Source organism: Nelumbo nucifera, chromosome 2 (genome assembly GCF_055504915.1).
Source record: "Nelumbo nucifera cultivar China Antique chromosome 2, China Antique-T2T, whole genome shotgun sequence".
NCBI lineage: Eukaryota > Viridiplantae > Streptophyta > Magnoliopsida > Proteales > Nelumbonaceae > Nelumbo > Nelumbo nucifera.
This window is the reverse complement of record NC_142650.1, coordinates 34,206,349-34,227,428: the sequence shown is the minus strand read 5'-3', so window position 1 is coordinate 34,227,428 and position 21,080 is coordinate 34,206,349. Positions and strand designations below refer to the sequence as shown.

The window sequence follows — 21,080 nt, the reverse complement described above, 5'->3', positions numbered from 1 at the left end:
ATGGTATAGGCATGAAAGTATGGTCTTAGCTTTCAGGCCAAGATAACCAATGTGGAGGCTATCTTTTCCATGTCGGCATATCTAGTATCGACATCATGAAGAACTTTGTTGATGTAGTACATTAGCTTTTGTAACCCCTCGTCTTCTCAGACCAGTACTAACTAATCGCCTTGTCCCCCATCAATAGGTACAGGTAGAGGGTCTCTCTTGGATTTGGTTGACTGAGTAGCGATGGTGAGGCCAAGTATGCCTTTATTTCATCCAAGGCTTTTTGACAGTCTTCTAACCATTGGAAATCTTTTATTTCATGATAGCTCGGAAGAAGGGTAGGCACTTATCGACCGATGGGGACATGAATTGGATAAGGGTTGTTACGTGGCTTGTAAGCTTCTAAGTTTCCTTGATTGACCGTGGGGTTCCATGTCGATGATGGTCTAAATTTTCTCGTAATTGACCTCGGTGCCCCATTGAGTGATACGAAGCCAAGGAATTTGCCTAAGGTGACCCCAAAGGCACATTTTGTGGGTTTTAACTTCATGTGGTACTTTCTCAATATGCCAAAGTTTTTGTCGAGGTCAATAATGTGTTGGTTAGCCTTAAGGCTCTTTACCACTATATTCACCAATCTTGTACATGGCCTCATCATTCTTCAATTTGAAAGGTGTAACCTTGTAGCAGTAGGTATTGTACTCGGTGATGAAGGACGTTTTCTCTTCATCGCTAGGGTGCATTCTAATTTGGTTGTAGCCAAGGAAGGCATCTATGAAGCTGAGGAGATTGTATCATGTGCCAGCATCAACCACACGATCTATTCTTGGTAAGGGAAAGTTGTCTTTGGGGCAAACCCTATTGAGATCTATGAAATCAATGCAAATAGAATATTATACCCCTTTGATGAAGTTGGCATTGAGTAACTTACCCACCTCATCTCCAATCGCTTTCCAACACTTTGGTGTAAAGTTCCTCTTCTTTCGCGGAACCGACTTACAGCTCGGGTCCATGCTCAACCTGTGAGTAATGACGGAAAGGTCAATTCGTAGCATATCAGTAGCATACCAAGTAAATATGTCAGCATTGGCTTTGAGGAGCTTACCAGTTTGTGAAAGTTGTCTTGAGGGAGGCATTAGGTAGTGTATGCCTTAGCTCCAATTAGATTAATGTATGTAAATAATTATCAATGAATGAAAAAAGTACATTATTGTTTCATGTTCTTATTGGTATGCTTTCTGTGAAATACTCATTGAACTGGACACTTATGAGACTCGTGTTAGTTTTGAATATTCTTGGCTATTGGATAGACTTGGTGATTTTATCTTGACAAGGATCACACTAGTATGTTGTCGAACTGGTGGAGCAGCTTGTTTATTGGTGGAGATCGAATTATGTTTAAAGCACACCATGGTATGAATTCTTGAATTCTTGAGCTGAAAGTGTGATGGAGATCGAATTCTTTATTCGTGGTAGGTTTAAAGCACACCATGCAATATTGATTTATTGGTCTGTAATTAATTCTTTTTATATTCTAGAAAATATGCTTTAAGGTTTTTTTTCATGATGTAAGCATTAGAAATTAGGGTTTTTCCTTTTTTTCATTGAAATGTTCGCCGAAGATCGCAGAGTGATGGAGAAAGTGATCGATGTGAAGAACATAGTGATGCTCTCCTACGTTTTGTTCAGATTAAATTCAGACCATCACACTATCAACCCTAGTTTAATTCTATTATGTTGTTGATTAGTTTCTTATTTGATTGTGAATTTATGCATGTTTTGGGCACCAAACCATAGCCTAATTTGACCTAGTTTTGGTCCACTTTACATGGACCGAACCTTGGGTTCTTTGGGGACTATTAACAATCCCTCAGATCACTAATTAAGTGATCAATTTTAGACTTAGGCCAAGGGTTTGATGGGTCATTGCATAGACTAATTCAATCCACACTTGTTAAACCTAGTTGGGTTTAGATTAAAGAAAGATAAGTTCATTTCAGCATGGACAACTATATGTGTCAAACTGCTTTTTACAATTAGGCTTATATACCAAGATAAAGTTTTATTAGATAATTGGGTCCATTAATGAGATAATAATGTGTTAATTTAAATGGATATGGGATTTACAAGAATTAAGTTGATTCTTGATTAATTGTGTGTGATGTGTTATGTGAATGTGAGTCATACATGGGTCATAAGTGCTTGGCCAAATCAAAGATTTTTTGTGGCTATTTACGCCCATCATGGCTGAATGCTCATCATTGCCATGATGACCATGGATGATTGAATGATCTCCCTTTTAATAAGCCCTTATCTTGTTTCCTTTCCAAAAGGGAACGCCACAAGAATTCGATTTGATATCCTATGGATATTGAAAACTAATATTCGAATTCGAATCCGATTAAATATTCAAATATTCAATTCGAATTCGACTAATTAATTATTTTAGGTAATTAATAAATATATAAAATAAATATTTTATTTAATATAAAGTATATAAATATATAAACTATTTATGCAATTCAATTACTATATAAATTATATAAAACATTTAAATTTATATATATTATATATAAGAATTAAATAATCAGTCAAATTTGAATATTTATCGAATTGAATCAGGTTATATACAAATTTGAATTCGATTAGCTATTCGGTATGAATAGGATATCTGAATTCAACTGGTTAGATGTTCGAATTATCTGAATTTGATTCGATTATTTTGAATCTCAAATTCGAAATCGGATTTTCAAATACCATTGACACCCCTAATAGGGAATATCATAAGATGACATCTCTAAAGGCCTTTCATCAGTAACATGAAAACGGGCTGAACTGGTGAGCTGAGATGCACCATAAAATCGGGCCGTCTGTTTCACTGATACAACCAATTGAATTGCTTCATTGGATGATAGAAGCATCATAGACAAATGGGAGGGGTCTATTCTAAAATGGAAGACTCTTCCACAATACCTTAGGGCTTTTGATATGGTAGGTTAGCACTTACCGATTAGAAAGGTTTAACGTAAAATGAATATTAACTTTGTCTAATGGAGGCCAAAAAAGGAAGCTCATAAGATATGGGTGGATTTATGATCATTCATAGAAAGTGGTAGGGTTATGCAGATGAAAAACTTGGCCTCATGCACTTATGTGATTTCCCACTTTTGTAGAGACATGAATAACGTCTCTATCCCTGTGATAAAGGGAAATATCAAAGATGAACAAATGAAAAAAGTTCATTCTACGGTATGTAACATGAAATAATAATCAAGTTGTGGACAAATTACTCATTCCATTTGTCAGAAATGGCACAAGGACCATTCGCTAAACTGCTAGATGATAACAAATTCAAGGAACTTAACTACGTAGACTGTATCCACAACCTTAACCTAGTGCTTACATTTGAAAAATTGCACAAAATTGCCAATGATAAGGCATCAGAATGTTCCGATGAAAGAGCTTCTGAGGCAAGAAAGAATGAATATTTGGAATGAGAAGAAAGTAATTCTCTTGTTCATTGTTACATCATCACCTCACTAGAGAATTCTATCTAGAGACAATTTGATAAAATAACTATTTGCAAAGATATTTTGAATAATGTGAAGGACATGTATGAGGAGCAAAATCGTTCTATATGATAAAAGGTTCTCAAATTGTTGATGACCCACTAGGATGTCCGAGAACTAGTCGGTTCATGATCACGTCATGAAGATTATAGGGTTCATAAAAGAATTGGAGGCTCTTGGGTCCAAATTAGATGATGATACAAAAATTGATGCCATTTTAAATTCTCTACCCACGTCTTTTATTTAGTTTGTCTTCAACTACAATATGAACAACCTAAAAGCTATCTTGCAAGATCTCGATAATATGTTGCAAAGAGCTGAGGCATTGATTAAAAAGAATAAGCAGTAGCTAGGCTTATTGAAAGGGGCAAATCTGAAAAGAATAAACGAAAGGACAAGAAGAGACCTCAGAAGAAGGGTGGCAAACCAATGAAGTAGAAGAGAGACAAATCATCAGATGAATGTCACTTCTGCAAATAGATTGGGCATTAGAAAGGAATTGTCCTCAATATCTAGAATTCTTTAAGAAGAAGAAGAAATGTATTTTCGAAACTCAGGTCATAGAGAGCAATATGTTAGTCATTTCTACGTCTTGGTGTATTGACTTTGGGGTTTCTACTCATGCATGTAACACTTCGCATGGGGTTCAAAGAAAGTTGAAGGTTGAGTGATGACGAGATTGTTCTCTACATGGGTACATCTACAACCATTACAGTTGTTGCTATATGATCAGTAGATTTAGTTTTTAGAGAAGGGATAATTACCTTAAAAGCAGGCTTGTAAACGGATCGAATTTGAATCGAATCAGGCTAGATTCGAATTTGAAACCGATTATAAAAAATAATATTCGAATTTGATTCAATATCCAATGGATGTCGAATGTTCAAATTCGAATTCGAATTTGATTATTAAATTGAATATTCGATTCGATTCGAATTCGACCGGTATGAGGCCTAGACTGAGTTGGCAAAGAAAAACAAGTGATTAGCTTGAGAAAAGATGTAGGAGATTGATGGCGGCAGTCATGGGTTCCGGGTAGTGGGCCAAGTCTGTGTGTGTGTGACGACGACAATCGTGGGTTCCTAGCGGTGCGAATGCAATGGTAGTGAGCAGTGTTGGATGGTGATGCTGGAATGTTGCAGCACAATGGCCGATGATACTAGAAGGTTGAGGGCCTTGAGGCATTGATCTTGAGCTTGAGCTTGAGTAGCGGCAAAGGAGATGGTAGTGGCTGGTGACTGGTGCTCAATTGCTATCATTGATGCTGCCATAAGTGTTCACAGCTTGCAAAGATTGGGAATAAAAAGAATAAAGGGAGAGGACGAGAAGAGGTGTGCAACTGTGTGAATAGAAAAGACGGAGGGAGAGAGAGGAAGAGAAGAGAAGGAAGAAGAAATTAAAAGCGGGAGAGGAAATTGGTATCTGATTTATATAAAAAATAAAATAAAATAACAAGAGAGGAAAGGACGATTGGATGAGAGAGAGGGGGGAGGGGAGGGGTTTATTGAGAATGACAATAGGTGATATAATTGTAGAAATAAAATAAAGTAAAAGTAGGAGAGGAAAGGATGATTTGACGAGAGAGAGAGAGAGAGGGGAGGGAAGGGGTTTATCGAGAATGACAGTAGCTATAAGCTTTTTTTATGATGGACTCGGCATGACCCCTCTTTATGACTTTAACCTTTATATTTTATTATTTTTATTAATATATACTAAATGTATATATTTAATTGAGTTTGAATTTTTATCGAATCGGATCAACACGAATTCAAATTCGAATTCGATAAACTAATCGGTAAAATGTATAAATTCGAATTCGACCATTAAATTTATTGAACCATTCGAATTTGATTCAATTATGTCGGATATTGAATTCAGAATCGAGTTATCGGATACCGTTTGCACCCCTACTTAAAAGATTGTCTTTATGTTTAGTAGCTTAGGTGAAATTTGATTTTAGTTTCAAAGTTATGTAATGATGGTTATTCTATTTTATTCAGTAATAAGATTATTGTTAAGTTGAATGACAAATTCCTTACTTATGGAGAACTTGATAATGGTCTTTATGTTCTCCACCTTTTGTTTGTAAACAAATTTGACCAAAACAACATCGAAATACATCCCCATGAAAAGAACATGAGAAACTATTAACCCCACATGCATTACCGATTTGGACACATAAACATAGAATGAATCACATGATTGGTAAAGGATGGTCCTCTAGATTGTCTCACAGTAGAAGATCTAACAACTTGTGAATCTTGCCTTCAAGGCAATATGACAAAGAGGCCATTTACAGATAAGCTTGAAAAAAGTACAAACACACTTGACCTAATACATACAAATGTATATGGTCCCCTAAATGTTTGGACACGCAACCAACATTCTTACTTTATAACTTTTATTGGTGATTATTCTTTGTAAGTTAAGCAATATTAGTTTTTCTTTCTTATTTTTATAGCTGAAAAGCATATTAGTTTTGGTACAAAAGAGCTAATTGCTAAAAACTAATATGCTTTTATAGCTGAAAAGCATATTAGTTTTTCTTTCTTATGCTTATGCTTTTTTTTGATAATTGAATTGTGATTTTATTAATCAAATGATAGATAGTATAGGCATTGAAGGAGAGGGGTGCAACCTCTCCTTAAAAGAAAAATACAAGAAAATTACGGAGACAACAGTAGTGAAAAATTACAAACAAGGGGTCAATAGGAATGTAATGCTTATGATTAATATGCAATACTTCTTAGAATTTCAAGAATTATCTTTACAAAAGATAACAATTTTCTCTAGAAGTTAGTACCATTTGACATCAGGCTTCCCCACATTGTTCAATTTTTTTTAGCAACTTTTCATTCAAATTTTCCTGATTCATGATCTCCTTGACCAGCCTTGTCTATGATTTTCCTTTTTTCCCATTTGAATGTGGTTAAAGTTTAGGAGTAACTTCTTTTTTTACTATTTTTCTAGTTTTTCAGGATATGGATATAGAACGTGCTTAGTTTCTAAGTTAATTTGATGAATGTTGTCAGCATCCGATTTTTGCATGGTCTATTATCTGAACCTCCAATTTACCTCAAATGCCTGATCAGACCCCTCCAATCTCGCTAAAACACCAAAAACCCAAGAAACCCAACTTTCAGCCCCCAAACCCTAAAATTCATTGTTAAACCTTCCCGATACCTATTCAATGACCACGATCGACCCCTACTCACACCTCAACAATTAGATTAGAGACAACCATTAGACCCAGGACCTCCCAAAACATCTACCCATGAAATTTGAACTCAAAATTCCTCCGCTTACCCTTTTATCAAGTGAAGATTTCATTCTGATGCCTTTCCTTAGCCTAAAAACTCGGAACTCAAATTTCCTCGATCTTAATACATTTGAACCGATGAAACCACACCATTAAACTCTTGACATATCAAAACACATGCCCATGAAGTTTCAATCCCAGATTCTCCCATTTGTCCTTTCATCAAACCAAAAACATCCCCTTGACCCAAATTCCTACAATCTTGACCCCCTGACTGATTAGACACCATCATTAGACTCCGAACACGCTGAAAGACCTTCCCATGAAACTTCAACCCAATAGTCCCTTATTTACCCTCTTATAAAACAAAGATTCCATTTTGATCCCTTTCTACAATCCATATCCACTTGATCCAAACACAACTAAACCAATCAAACCTTTCCAATCACCCCAAAATGGCATAAAACCCTTACATATGAAATTTTAGCCCAAAACACCTCCATTTACTCTCAACCTTACCAAGATTCCATTTCAAGGCTCTAGATTGACCAGAGTCCAAATTCACCTGATAACGGCCCAGTTGGCCCAATCTAACCTTACAAATCACCTTAGATTGCCCAAAAACCCTACCCTATGAAATTTCACCCGAAGCTGCCTTTATTTGCCCCTTGATCACATGCAGATTTCGTTATGAGGCTCCAAATTAGCCAAATCAGACCCGTTTCCAGATCTGCTTGATTTGGGCTAGTTGTCCCAATCAAACCCTACCAATCAACTTAGAATGTCCGAAAACCCCACCATGTCAAATTTCAGCAAAAAAAATTTCAATTTACCCACTCATCGAAAAAGATTCTGTTTCGGCCAATCTCACTAGCCTGCACACACAAAACCCCTCTTTGTGGGCAGACCAATCTGCACCCTTCATTTTTTGCCCAAAAAATCCCCACCATTGTACCAGAATCCTTGGTTTAATCCTTGAACCCAATTTGACCTAAATGCCCAAAATTATAAAAATGCCACTAGTTCGAGCACGAGAGAAGATATGGGTAGCACACATCACTTCCAAAATATTGTAAGGGTATTTTGGATTATGCACAGCTCTAAAACGTGTTTGAACGCATTATGAGCCGGCCGAATCTCTATTATTTTTCAAATATGAAAATAAGATTCAGATCAAATTTAAGATGTAAAACAAATAGAGGATGTGAAAAGCTACATTTTCAGATTTCACGTTTTTGGAGCGGCAGAGCTCGCCTCAGTCTTTTCCTCCCCCCCTCTCTCTCTATCTCTCCTTTTCTTCACACTGGTCGTCTTCCTCTCCGAAAGAGAACCAGCGGCGGCCGAACGTCTCTCTTTCGGTTCTTCGACGCCTGAACGGCTGCGGCGACCTCCCATTCTCTCCATCTTTCCCTCTCTTCTCGTTCCCTGTTTGTCCTCTTTTCTTTTCGATGAAGTCATAGTTCATCGCCATCGTCGACGATAATAGAGGCGCTTCAGTGGCGGGATTCCTCCTTCATTCCTGCTATACCCCAGCGTAAAGTTCAACCGTGTTCGAGCTTATTTCTTTCTCCCATTCTTTTCCCACGTTCTCTCATTGTTTTGATCGTCCCAACCATTGGTTGAGTCCTCCGTTCCTACAAATTCTGCCGCTTAAATCGAACGAGCTGCTGCAGGTGGAAGATCCATCACCGAATAAACTCATTTCTATCCATCTCGAGATCATCCTCTGCCATTTCTAGGAATTTGGGAATTTGATGTCGAGTTCAATGAAATCTCCTGCTACATCGGTTCAATTTAGGTCGAAATCCCAACTTAGCTACGGCTACTTGAGAACAGCTGCGACGAACGTTGCTAACCCCTCTATTTTTCTTTCTTAGTGGCTCAGCAAAACAGAGCTATTAGTTTGGATGATTATGGGAGTTTGAGAGAGTGATCCAAACCCAGGAAATTCACATACTCTGTTGCAGCAACCGATCTTCGTCTACAACGCAATTCAGGTGAGCTCCATTTTACCTGCCCATTATGTTTTCTGTGTTTACTACGAATGGATTGAGTGTGGAGATCATCTGGTTTCGCTGGTTTTGACTTGAAGAATCTAGATACTTTACTTCTTTTTCAACATTGAGTAAGTTTATTTGAATTACAATTGTTTTTGGTTTAGTCTTTGGTGCTGAGAGGGGAGGCCCTGGATTCTGTTGGCCATGTTATTATCAAGGGTGGGAAGAGACCGTAACTGTGATACTCCCGCGAGCAGTGAGACTGCTACCAGAAATGGGATTTCGACTAAAGTAAGAAATAAAATAAAAACAAAAAGAAAAAAGAAAGAAGAGAACTATAAGATGATGACAGGAATGAAATATGAGGGCAGAGAGGATCTTTTGTTTTTTTTAGATGCTTAATAGGAAAGAATGATCATCCGGGGAGAATAAATTAGCTTAATTACAAAAAAAAGAGAATAACAAAAATAAAACAATAAAAAAATAAAAAATGAAATAATAAATAAATTAGGCAAAAAGAAGTTAACTGGAGAGGTCAGTAAAATCGATTCAGCCATACTTAAGTAATAGGAGAAAGAATAAGCTACTAATAAATAGTAAAAAAAATATAAAAATACAAAAATAAGGAAAAGGGAAAAGTAAAAAATATAAACTTAAGAAAATATAAAAGATTCAAAAAAATTAGAACAAAATAATAATAATAATAAAATAATAAGTAAATAAATAGGGTTCCATAAGAAAACAACAAAAAAGTAAAAAAGAAATATAAATAAAAAATAAATAAAACTATAATGGGGGGATTCTCTTTTGATGTTTTGTTCTCTATTTTCTTTGCCTTATTATGCTTTTTATTCAATTAAATAAGTATGTATTTGTCATTGTGTTTGTTTAGAATCCCATGTGGGCCCCACCTATTGGACCCGGGAGATGGGTGCTTAACCCCTTCCCTCTCCCATCCGAGTCTTACCCGGATTGGTGTAGCCAATGCCTGGGCTTCGGAGTCACTGCTAAACCAAAATGCTTTCTGATGTATATCTCGGAGGTCCCATCACCTCCTTTTCATATCTGATGGGTGGTGACTCCATTTCAGCCCAAGTGAGCTGTTTCCCGACACTCACAATTGTGTTTTCCAGCTAAATTAGAGAAATTGTTTTTTTATCGATAAGTAAGCATTTTACTAATGTAGATTAAAAGTACATATTACAAGCAATAGTGGGAGTGATAACAAGTTTTTATCTCCCCACCCCTGGCTTGGCTAGTTCATCGGCCATGCTGTTGGCTGTTCTTTGAACCCATTGAAGTCTTACATCCATCTCTTTAGTCTGCCATAGGAACTTTTTTAGCTCATTTCTATACTGCTATAGTATTGCCTCCTCACTCTTTAACCACCACTCCATCACCAATTTAGAATCTCCCTTAATAACTAACTTATTTACATTCATTGCTCTTTGAACCCTTCTATAGTAGCCATGTCCTTCACTCTTAAGGAATCACCTACTCCCTCAATTGATTGTTGTTTTAAGGCCTTCAAACTTTTCAAACCACGCCTTTTCCACCCAAGTAGAAACTTTAGAACCTTATTTTGCTTTACAATGTTGGCAACTAGCTTAATCTACTATATAGGTATTTCCCTTGGTTTCGTAATCAACGTTCACAAGAAGTAGAATCTGACAATCTGTTATAGCTTCAGAGATTCAGGCCTTATTAACTTCAGATAATGACTCATATTGTCATACAATTGTTTCCTTTTCTTTTTCTTAATATAGTTCCACCTTTTTTCCTTATGAGTGACAAATTTGGATATGTATTTGATGTTCCAAATATTTTTCTAATAACATGGTAAGAGCCACCCAAGTGTTATTTGGCAATATAATGTGTAGATACCCCATTTTTTGTGCCCTTCAATCTTTCTACAACACTTAGAGCTTTGAGCATGCTTCAGCTAATCTTGTAGCTGATCCAAGGGTATTCTTGGAATTTTGTAAAACTTTGGACCTCTAGATTAGAAAATCTGATACCATAGGTATGTAGAGCCCAAAATTCCAAATCCGATGATACCAAGATCACTTAAATTTGACACTACTTACCCCTCCATCCTAAGACCTGAAGCCAGAACCAATTCCGATCGTCTGATTGGGATTTTTTTTTTTTTTAATCTTGAAAAATTTCCACATCAAGTAAAAAATCCAACCATGTAGGTACATAGATCCTAAAATTCCAAATCTGGCAATACCAAGATCGCCCAAATCAGACACCATTTACCCCTTCATCTTAAGACCCGAAACTGGAACCAGTTCTGATCATCCGATTGGAATCTTTTTTATCATGAACCTTATCCCACACCAAGTCACAAATCTGACACCATAAGTACATAGGTCCCAAAATTTCAAGTCCAATAATACTAAGATTAACCAAATCCGACACCGCTTACCCCTTGATTTAAAGACTGGAAGCTGAAACTGATTTCGATCATCCGATTGGAATCTTTTTCGATCCTGAACCATACCTTACATAAAGTCAGAAATGCAACCCTGTAGATGCATAGAGTTCAAAATTCCGAGTCCAATGATACCAAGGTTGTTCAATTCCGACATTGTTAACCCCTCCAACTTGAGACCCGAAGCTAAACTCGACCTGAATCCTCTGTTTAGAATATTTTTCATTGAAGCTTTGAACTGAGGGACCCACACAACTATATCTTGTTCCCAACCTCTAGAATAATCTTCAAATTCAAAATTTACTACCTAATATCTCTCCAATCACCTAAACTTGGAAAATCTATTTTAGGTAAATTTACGCTTTTATCACTAAGACATTCCATATATTCTCTTGATTGATTGAAAGAATCTCTCACATGGCTGGCCTGCCAGCCCTCTCCCACAATTAATCTCCCTCCAAAATCACTTTAAACCCCAACCATTGATTTGCTTATAGAGCAGCTAATTTTTGAAGTGAATTCCGAGGTGGTGGTGGGCTGGTTGAAGAACCCCGAGGATGCTGTGTAGTGCTATAACAATGAAATCAAGAAATTCAAATGGCTGACAAGGAATGTGTCTACTTCTATACAGTGTGTGGAGAGATTAATAAATGCATCGGCTGATATATTAGCTAACCAAGGGGCAAATAGGAAAGATTTGTTGTAGGCACAGTTGTAATTTCTGCACCTTCTTTCAAGTTTCCTTGTAATCTGTTGGGTGAGGCTGCAGCTCACGCCTCTCCAAGGGCTGTTGTATGAGCTTACAGTTCTAAATCAGTTTCTGAATTAATAAAATTTTCTTTACTTGTTAAAAAAGATCTCATCTCTAGCAAAGCAATATAGTTGTTTGGGGTATTTTGAGATATGGGAAATGGGTAACTCAGTCAGTTTTTAAGTGTACCAAAATATCAGTTTCATATTTCTGATTTTCATAAAATTGTGTTGACGGTCTTAGTTATCTTTTAGCTTTATTATTATTTTCTGTTTTATTCATTGAATATGGAAGCAGGGGTATTTTTTTGTCATTTTAAGTCTGGTCTTTATGTAGCGGTGGTGCATATGAATGAAAGGGTGCAAGCCCAGATCTGTTTAGTTTTCTACTTTTCAGTATTTCTGTGTACTCTTTCTTCCTTGTAGTATTCCTAGTTTTCAAAAACAAGCATTCATATGGCACAGTGTTTGGTGCTCTGATCCCATCTCAGAAATCAAGCACACTAAGAATGACCGATATATGGTGGGATTTATTATTTTGATGCATGGAGTTATTTATAACTTTATTCTTTTTTTTTTTTCTGAAAGGAATGGAAATAATTGGAAACTTTATGCCCTTACTGCTTGTTTTTTGTTGTGCTAATCACCAAGTCCAAATAAAGTTTCCATTTTAACACTAAAGAAATGTCAACAGAAAATGCAGCATTCATTTTTATTATATAATTTATTTATTTTTGAACTTCTTGTGATCTCTACAGGTTAGAGTTCTGATTTGTTGTTGTCAAAAGTGCAAAGAAACTCTATTATTTTTTTGTTGTTGTGTTAATTTCATTGGTCTTTTCATTTGAATAAGAGAGGTTTTTTTGGATTGTTAACATAAATTTTCATGAATATATTATTAAAATAGTGACTTTAGATTGTGGATTATGATACTTTTTAATGATCTAATAGATGTTTGGTTTTGCATAAACATTTTGAATATAGTATTGTTTATGCTTGTTTGGAGAAACAATTCTGCTGGAACTTGAACCTGCATCTGTTGGTAATAAGATCATTTGTTTACCAAATAAGCTATATAGGATTGCATAGGAATTTAATTACATCTTCCTTCCATGTCTTATTTGTTTTTGGAATGTTAAAAATGACTTTTTGAGGCTTATGGTTCAAAACAACTTGAGGCTGATTCCTCACCTCTCTCTCTATGTCCTAACTGCCTTGTCTTAGCCTTTAGCATTGTAGAGCCTTGATACTCATATACATGCAATGGATGTACAGAACAGAATGGTGAAACACAATTCATGTTGCTGACCTCATTGGGGTGGGAGATTCATTAAGGGCAGAAGTAATGGCTTTGCTTCAAGGTTTGAAACTAGTGAAACAATGGGGAATGCAACAATTAGAAGTGGAAGGAGACTCCAAGATGGTAGGTAATAGGGTGGATGCAAGCTGGAAACCTGGGAGTGTGGTCTCTTAGACAGCCTCTAAGAGAGATTATTAGCTTAGCAAGGGAGATTGGGGTGCATTTTAAATGGGTAAGAAGGTCAGCAAATGGAATGGCTATACTTCAGCTAAGCAAGGAGTTACTAGGGAGGCTTTGTTTTGGGCCTGTTTGTAAGTTTTTGTTCTTTTCCATCCATTTTGTGTGTGGTAAGCCTATAATCTTTTCAATTCTCTAATGAAAGTTACCGTTTCCTATAAAAAAATGATGATAGTAAATAATACGTTTCCAAAATCATCTACAATTCCTTTATATTTTCATGTCTATAAAAACTATTTTATTTGTCATACTTATTTTTGTTTATTATGATGAATATACAATATTGGAGATGTGCCCAAGTGTTCTCTACAAACTTTTTGTATTTCTTATGCTTTTGTGTGTTATTATCTTTTTTTTTTATTTTTTATTATTATTTAATTAGGAAATCTATGGTTGACACATTTTACCCAAGAGGTTGAGTTGTTGACTCACCACCAAACAGGGAAAAAAACTCCATTTTTGTCTTGGTTTTAAATTTGTATTTTATTTATTTCTTCAATAAAAACAATTATTCTTTTGTCACACTTATTTTTCTTTAATGTGGTTAATTAATATAGAATTCAATGAAAGAATGGGAGTTAATACCCTAAATATAGGACTTGATGAGAGGGAATTGAATGGGGAGAAATGTAGTTGTTCAAATTACATTTTGTGCCCTCACAATTAGAGAGGGGCCAAATTAAAAAATAAGGGTATTCTAGTAAAAATATGACTAAATGAATGTTAGTGGGAATTAATACCTTAAATATAAGACTTAATGAGGGAAGTTGAATCAGAAATGTGGTTGTTCAAGCTACATTTTGTCGTTACAATTAGATAGGGACTGAATTAAAAAACTGAGGTATTTTAGTCAAACAGAAGTTCCACACTATCATTCCACACCTTTAATAGTAATATAGATTTCTTCAATAGAGAAGATTCAAGGATTTGTTATTGAAATTATGGGTTTTCTTGGTTTTTTCAGGCTTTTGATTGATTTTTTTTTTGGATATTTAGTGTTGAATTTGGTCTTTTGTTGTACCTCTGGGTCAATGTTTAGTTCAATTACAGCATTACTATGAAAAAACCATCCAGTAGCCTATGGTTCTCTTTTTAGAATATTCTGGGTAGAAATGGTGTATTTGGGTAAATTGTTTTTCAATTTCTATCCTTCTTTATCTTCACAAAAAGTTTTTGTTGTTTAATTTTGAGATTTGTGGTATTGATTTGGATGTCAAGTGTAGAATAAAGGTTCAGAGACAAAAAGGTTCTTAAGTTCCTACAACATTAACTGCATTTTGTATTGTAACATTGCATTTTTTTTCTTAATATAATATGTTTTAAAAAAGGAGACTAAAGCTTGTCATAGATGGTTATAATCAATTTTCTGAAGTTCCATAATGAATTAGTTCTCTAATAATAGATACCCTTGAGTTGTTTTTCTGAAGTTCCATAGTGAATTAATTCTCTAATAATAGATACCGTTGAATTGTCCAAAATGCTTTCTTCAAGAGGTGGAATTCCTACACAATCATGAAGATAATTTGGTAGTGGACTGGATATCCAATGAAGGGATTAATTCCCATCTGTTAGTACTACGGTCTCATGATTTACCATCTAGTTTACTATCTTTTCTTGTAGCAGACAGCTGGATAGTGGATACCTTCTTCAGTAGGCCCTGTTAAATTCTATCTTTATAACAAAATAAAAAAGGCTTTTACGTCATTGGGTCTGAAGCTCAGTTTATTCCTTTTGCACAGCTATAATATCGATGGACTTCCGGTCACTTCTTCTGTTTTCAGCTGTTCTTCGAGTAGTTCTGATAATCTATGGTGAATGGCAAGATACCCATATGGAGGTCCGATATACAGATGTTGATTACCTTGTTTTCTCTGATGCGGCATCTCTAATGGCTTCTGGAAAGTCACCTTATGAGAGATCCACATATCGTTATTCACCTTTACTTGCATTTCTGCTCATACCCAATTCATTTCTTCATCACTCCTGGGGAAAGTTCCTCTTCTCTGCTTCTGGTATTGATATATTTTTTTTCAAGAGTTCTTATTCATTTATGGGTGTGCATGTATTAGCTAATGTGTATTACTTGATTAGTCTTTTCTCTGAGTTTGTGTTTGTTTTGGTTTCTAGTCTCTTGTTGATTACTGTTTCATAAATATTTTCTTTGGCATTTATATGCTACGCGTTGTAAATGAGCTTTGGGTTCTTGCAACATAGGTAGTTAAGAAATAGAGATGGTAACAAATTGATAAACACCGTCTATGATATTCTAAACCTTTTGTGGGTTTAATAGTATAATATGTGATTCTTTAATAGTTTTTTTCCACCCCTCCTCAAGGGAGTACACTTCTAGTGCTAAATGCAAGGGAGGTTAAAATAAGAGAAGAGTACATTCAAGAGGAGGGGTGATGAATAAACACCCCAAACAGCACAATATAACCAAAGGAAAAACACAGAAGAAAATAAAAAATCAATCTCCAATGCCAGACATCATGTCAAGAATGGACCAAGTACTAGAACCAAAAAGGGATTTATGAAATTAGAAAGTTCTGGATGTGCCAAAATCCAGCCCAACATCCTTTTACCCACATCAGCACATAAATCTTTTTGCAATCTTTCTTTTTTTTTTCATTTAAGTTCACTACTTTTTTTTCCAAATGCACCGACACACAGCGAAAGGAACACAGCTCTAGAGGATTTTTGCCTTCTTAGTTCCATTGAGTTCAGCCCAGAAGAAAAGACTTACTGCATATGCTCAGGTCAAAAAATTTTCTTCTAAACAAAAAAATAGTCAACCTGCAATAAACAAACAAATGTTTGGCATCATATATAACACTAACTGTTCAAGTATGATCGTCTTCTTTTCAAGTGATCTATGGTCTGAATACTATCAAAAGGCACCAACCATGTAAATGGTTCAACTCTAGGAGGAATAGGATATCCCATGCATCTTTAATCTTAACAAATTCCAGTTGATTATGAATAATGGCATTATAATAAGACTTAATAGCAAAGAGCCAATTCCATGTACTTTTACCATCTACCATCTAGAACTGGAGAAATATGTTAATATTCAAACTTAACAAAATGATGCGTTCCTCTAATTCTCCATTTGACTATGGCCTTCTAAAATTTAGACACCAAGGAACCCTTTCATTACTAAATTCTAAGCATTAATTAATTGTAATCATCCTTGGAGCTCAACTTGTAAAATCTTTTGTTTTTTGAAGAAGTAAGTTATTTTATTAATGATATAGACAAAAAGCGTTACAACTTTAGACCATGTACGCCCCTTGTGTATATACAGCTTGTTGGCAAGAATTTAACAAGAAAAGAAGACATACACCCCTTGGACATAAGTCACTTTATTTTCTTATACTACTACAATCATCTTTCTAAAATCAAAATTTTGGACCTTTATCCTCCTTGAACTCAATAAGACCCATAAAAGGCTGATGAAAATGTATAAATACAATCCCTTTCCAAAGGCATCCAATCCATTGATGTTACTTCCCTAGGATCTGACCCAAATCTCACCACTTCATACTTAAAAGCTATTTTCCTTTCATCCCAAATCTCCAAGACCATTTTTTCCCATCAAAGCTTTATTTAGAACCCTATTCTTCTAAAACCCAAAGGACCAAATTTCTTAGGCCTACGTCAAGAAGTGTGCTAATTCCAATGCAGACGCACTGACCAAACAAGGGGTGGGAAGAAATCATTTGTTTTGGGCTTATATGTAATCTTTTATCCTTTTTTGGGGAATTAAGAGAGTTTATCTCCCCCCTGCCTTTATACCTATATCTCATTTTTCATTAATGAAATGTTTCTGTTACTGTTCAAAAAAAAAAAAAAGTTTCTTAGGCCTACACACCGAATATCATCATCATCCAAGCCTTGTCCCAGCTATATGGAGTCAGCTACATGAATCCTACTTTGCTAGTCCATTCTTTATACCATATTCATTGTTAAATTATTGGCACCTATTAAATCATTTCTTTATTACTTCTATGTCCTTTTTACTCTACCCCCTTGCCCTTATAGCCCCTTCAACTTGTAAGAAATAATTTCTTATACGTTTGGTGATGGTCTTTTATGCACATGAACAAACCATCTTAGTCTACTTTCTATCATTTTATCACCTATTGGAGCTACTTCTAAGTTCTTAAAATACACATTTTTGCCACACTCATTTTCTGGACATGTTTCTTGACTATCAACACTCTACTCCATACAACATAGCTAGCCTTACAACTATTTTATAGAATTTTCCTTTCAATCTAAGTGGTATTTGTCTATCACATAAAACTCCAAATGCACCCTTCCATTTTCCCCCTCCTGCTCTAATTTTATAGGTGACCTCCTTGTCAATCTCTCCCTTGTTATGATTTAACCAAGGTACTAAAAAAGTTACATTGAGTAATCTCTTGGTCTCCAATCCTAAGTGTACCCTGATTTGCACTCTCATTTTATTAAATTTACGTGCCATATATTCTATTTTAGTCTTACTTTAAAATGTCTTGTTTCTAAGGCATTTATACATAGGCTTAATTTTGCATTTAACCCTTCATTAGTTTTGTCAATTAAAGTGATGTCATCAACAAACAACATGCACCATGGAACACCCTGAATATGTTTTGTCAATTCATCCATTGGAAAAAGAACTTGCCAGTTTATTTCCTCTCTTGTTTAGGATCCCCTCTTGAGAGGTTAAGAAGTTAGAAAAATTAATGAGGGAATTTATTTGGGAGCTAGGGGAAATGAAAAAGGATCATTTAGTTAGGTGGGAGATAGTGAATAGGTTGGGTGATTGGGTCTAGGGAATTTAGTTGAAAATAATGAAGCTTTACTGGGGAAGAGGCTGTGGAGATGGCTGTTGGAGAGACTAGAGAGAGGTTGTGGCACGAGGTGGTGGCTAGTATTCATGGCTGTTTGGAAAATGGTTGAGATGTTGGGGTATCTCATTGAGCAGCAGCCAGCCCTAACAACACCTTGGAAGGCAGTACATGGTATCCTCCAAATTTCTCCAGTTTGTCATGTTTGATGTTTGCTCTAGAGATTCAATTATTTTCTGGGAAGATGTTTGGGTGGGCAACTTACCTCTCAAAGACCTTTTTCGTTCTCTTTACTCCATCTCCTTTTATAAAAAAGAAGTGGTCTCAATATTCTTCCCTTCTCCAGGTTCTCCCCTTTCTTTAAATTGGGATTTTGGTTTCCATAGGGGGTTGTGGGATGATGACTGTTAGAGTGAGCCGAATAGGGGTAGTTTAGTAATCTCATGTCAGTTAAGTACTTTGCTTATGTGGCTGTTTTATTAGAGTACTCTGCCCCACACTTAAGTGAGGGCAGTTTAGTCTTTGTAAGTGTAATTAGAACCTAATAAACATTAGGGGGTCAACTGAATGAGAGACTAATCAGTTTCGACTAAACCCTCCTGTTATCTCTTTCTCTTGTCTTCTTCCTCATCTTCTTCTTCCTTCTTCACTGGTTCGGATTACTGTAGCTTCTCCAAAACATGGTATCAGAGCGAGGTTTTTGACCTGCTTCCGCTTGCAAAGCATCTCAGCTGTGTTCGTGACACCCTCTTCTTCGTTTTTGGTTAGTTAATGGAGAGAGCTGGTTCGCCCTAGGTCTGAGACATCACAGCTCGTTGCTCTCTGCTGCATTCAGTTTTCTTCATCAAGGAAAGTGATTTCAGCAGTGAATAGTTGGCTGATACTCTCAAAGGAAGGTTGGTTATTTAGTCCTTTTGTGTTGCTGGTATTTCTGGGTAGGAACCCTTCAAGAATCAGTTAGTACTGATTAGAACCTAGAGAACTAGGTTCATTGTTGCCCTAAGAAGGGCTGTGTGTGAAGTAGCCGAATGGTGTAGGGCTGCTGTGATTTGTTGAGTGGTGTTAGGGTTGCTGTAGGTGGCCGAGTGGTGTAAGGTGGAATGCAGTGACCTTGCCAAGCTCCTTGTGGTTGTGTAATGCCCTCTTAAGTGTGTTAAACAAGTCTGAACTGGGTGTAGCAGTTTGACTGTGTTGTGGTGCTTGTGATGCACAATTTTTTTTATTGAGTGGTTGTAAGAGGGCCTACTGTTGTGTTGTGGTGCTTGTGATGCTTATGTGGGTCGTAGGTGTGTGAAGTCAGCAATAGTGTGAAGAATAACAAGTGTGTGCTCCCATTGTTGTGTTTAGGGGCTGCAATAGGTGCTGAAGTATCAAACTGTGAACAACATCAATCAACTTGTAGCTGAGAAGTAAGGTTAGAGGCAACTGTGAAAGAGTACAATGGCAACAATAGGAGATGGCTACAATGATCAGAAACCTAGTGTGGTAATTTCCTCCGACTACCTAGGGGTACAAATGACCTCAATTAAGCTGAATGGGGAGAACTATGTTCCATGGGCTAAATTAGTGGAAGTGTTTCTCAAGGCAAAGAAGAAAGTAAAGCATGTAAGAGATGAGAAGCCACCGGAGGACTCTCTAGGGTTTGATGATTGGGAACAAGAAGATGCTCAAATCATGACTTGGCTGTGGAATAATATGGAACCCAAAATTAGTGCCAACTTCATGTTCCTTGATACGGCTAAGGATATATGGGAGCATGCTAAGAAGCTATATTCTGGACAAGATAACACAACAAGAGTGTTATCAGCTTTATCAGGAGTATTTTGATTTACAACAAGGAACCAAAACACTAGAAGAGTACTATGCCTGCATGAAGAATATAAGGAATGAACTCAATGTCAATCACCCCCTTACTCCAGATATTAAAGTTCAGCAACAACAAAAGGAGCGACTAGATGTTACAAGATTTTTAGTGGGGCTGAAGTCGGGATATGAACCAGTTAGAGCCCAAATATTGGGGGGCTCTACTCTTCCTACACTTGAAGAAGTATTCTCAAGGCTTCGTAGAATTTCTTTGGGACAGACAGAGAATTCCACACAGTCTGATAGATCAGCACTTGTGACAGCTAGAGGGGTTGGACATAGTACAAGAGGGGGTGGTCATGCTCCCCGAGGAGGCCGTGGCAGTTCTATGATTAGTCGGGGTGGAAGTGACTCAGGGGGAGGCCGTGGCAGAGGGAAGAATAACCCTACAAGGAAATGTACTCATTGTGGTAGAGAGGGACACATAGTGAATTTCTATTATGATCTACATGGCCCTCCCTCTAAATGGGCTAATCATGCTGTAGCAGGTGAGGTTGATATCAGTGACAGTAAACCGACAGACCAAACTCCTCCCACATCTACATCTACCTCTGGGAGGGAAATGGTGAGCGTACCGCGTGATGAGTATGAACGGTTCCTTCCAACTACTTCACAGCATACCACTGCCACACTTGCCCAATCAGGTATTGCTTGCATGTCATCTAAAACCTCTCCTTGGATTATTGACTCTGGAGCCTCAAATCATATGACCGGGACTCCAGGTGTGTTCTCTTCTCTTTCTAAAACCTCCATTACAAACTGTTACACATGCCAATGGGTCCTCATCCCCCATATGTGGTGTTGGTAATGTTGACATGGCTTCTGTGCCCTTATCATCTGTTTTATAT

The 21,080-nt window shown here is 36.6% G+C and overlaps 1 protein-coding gene across 3 annotated transcripts in view; it reads left to right on the top strand.

Annotated features, from left to right (window-relative positions):
- Positions 1–8,025: 8,025 nt before the first annotated feature.
- Positions 8,026–21,080, top strand: part of PNT1 (mannosyltransferase family protein) — a 34,171-nt gene continuing 21,116 nt past the window's right edge. Inside the window, exons 1-3 of one of the 3 annotated variants that reach the window (XM_010267203.3) lie at positions 8,026–8,614; positions 8,694–8,813; positions 15,277–15,549. In XM_010267203.3, coding sequence (XP_010265505.1) covers positions 15,288–15,549 — 262 coding nt within the window. In that variant the 5' untranslated portion in view covers positions 8,026–8,614; positions 8,694–8,813; positions 15,277–15,287. Of the gene's footprint in view, positions 8,814–13,339; positions 13,612–15,276; positions 15,550–21,080 lie in introns of those variants that run through there. The other 2 variants (XM_088897177.1, XM_088897176.1) reach the window with 2 other exon arrangements.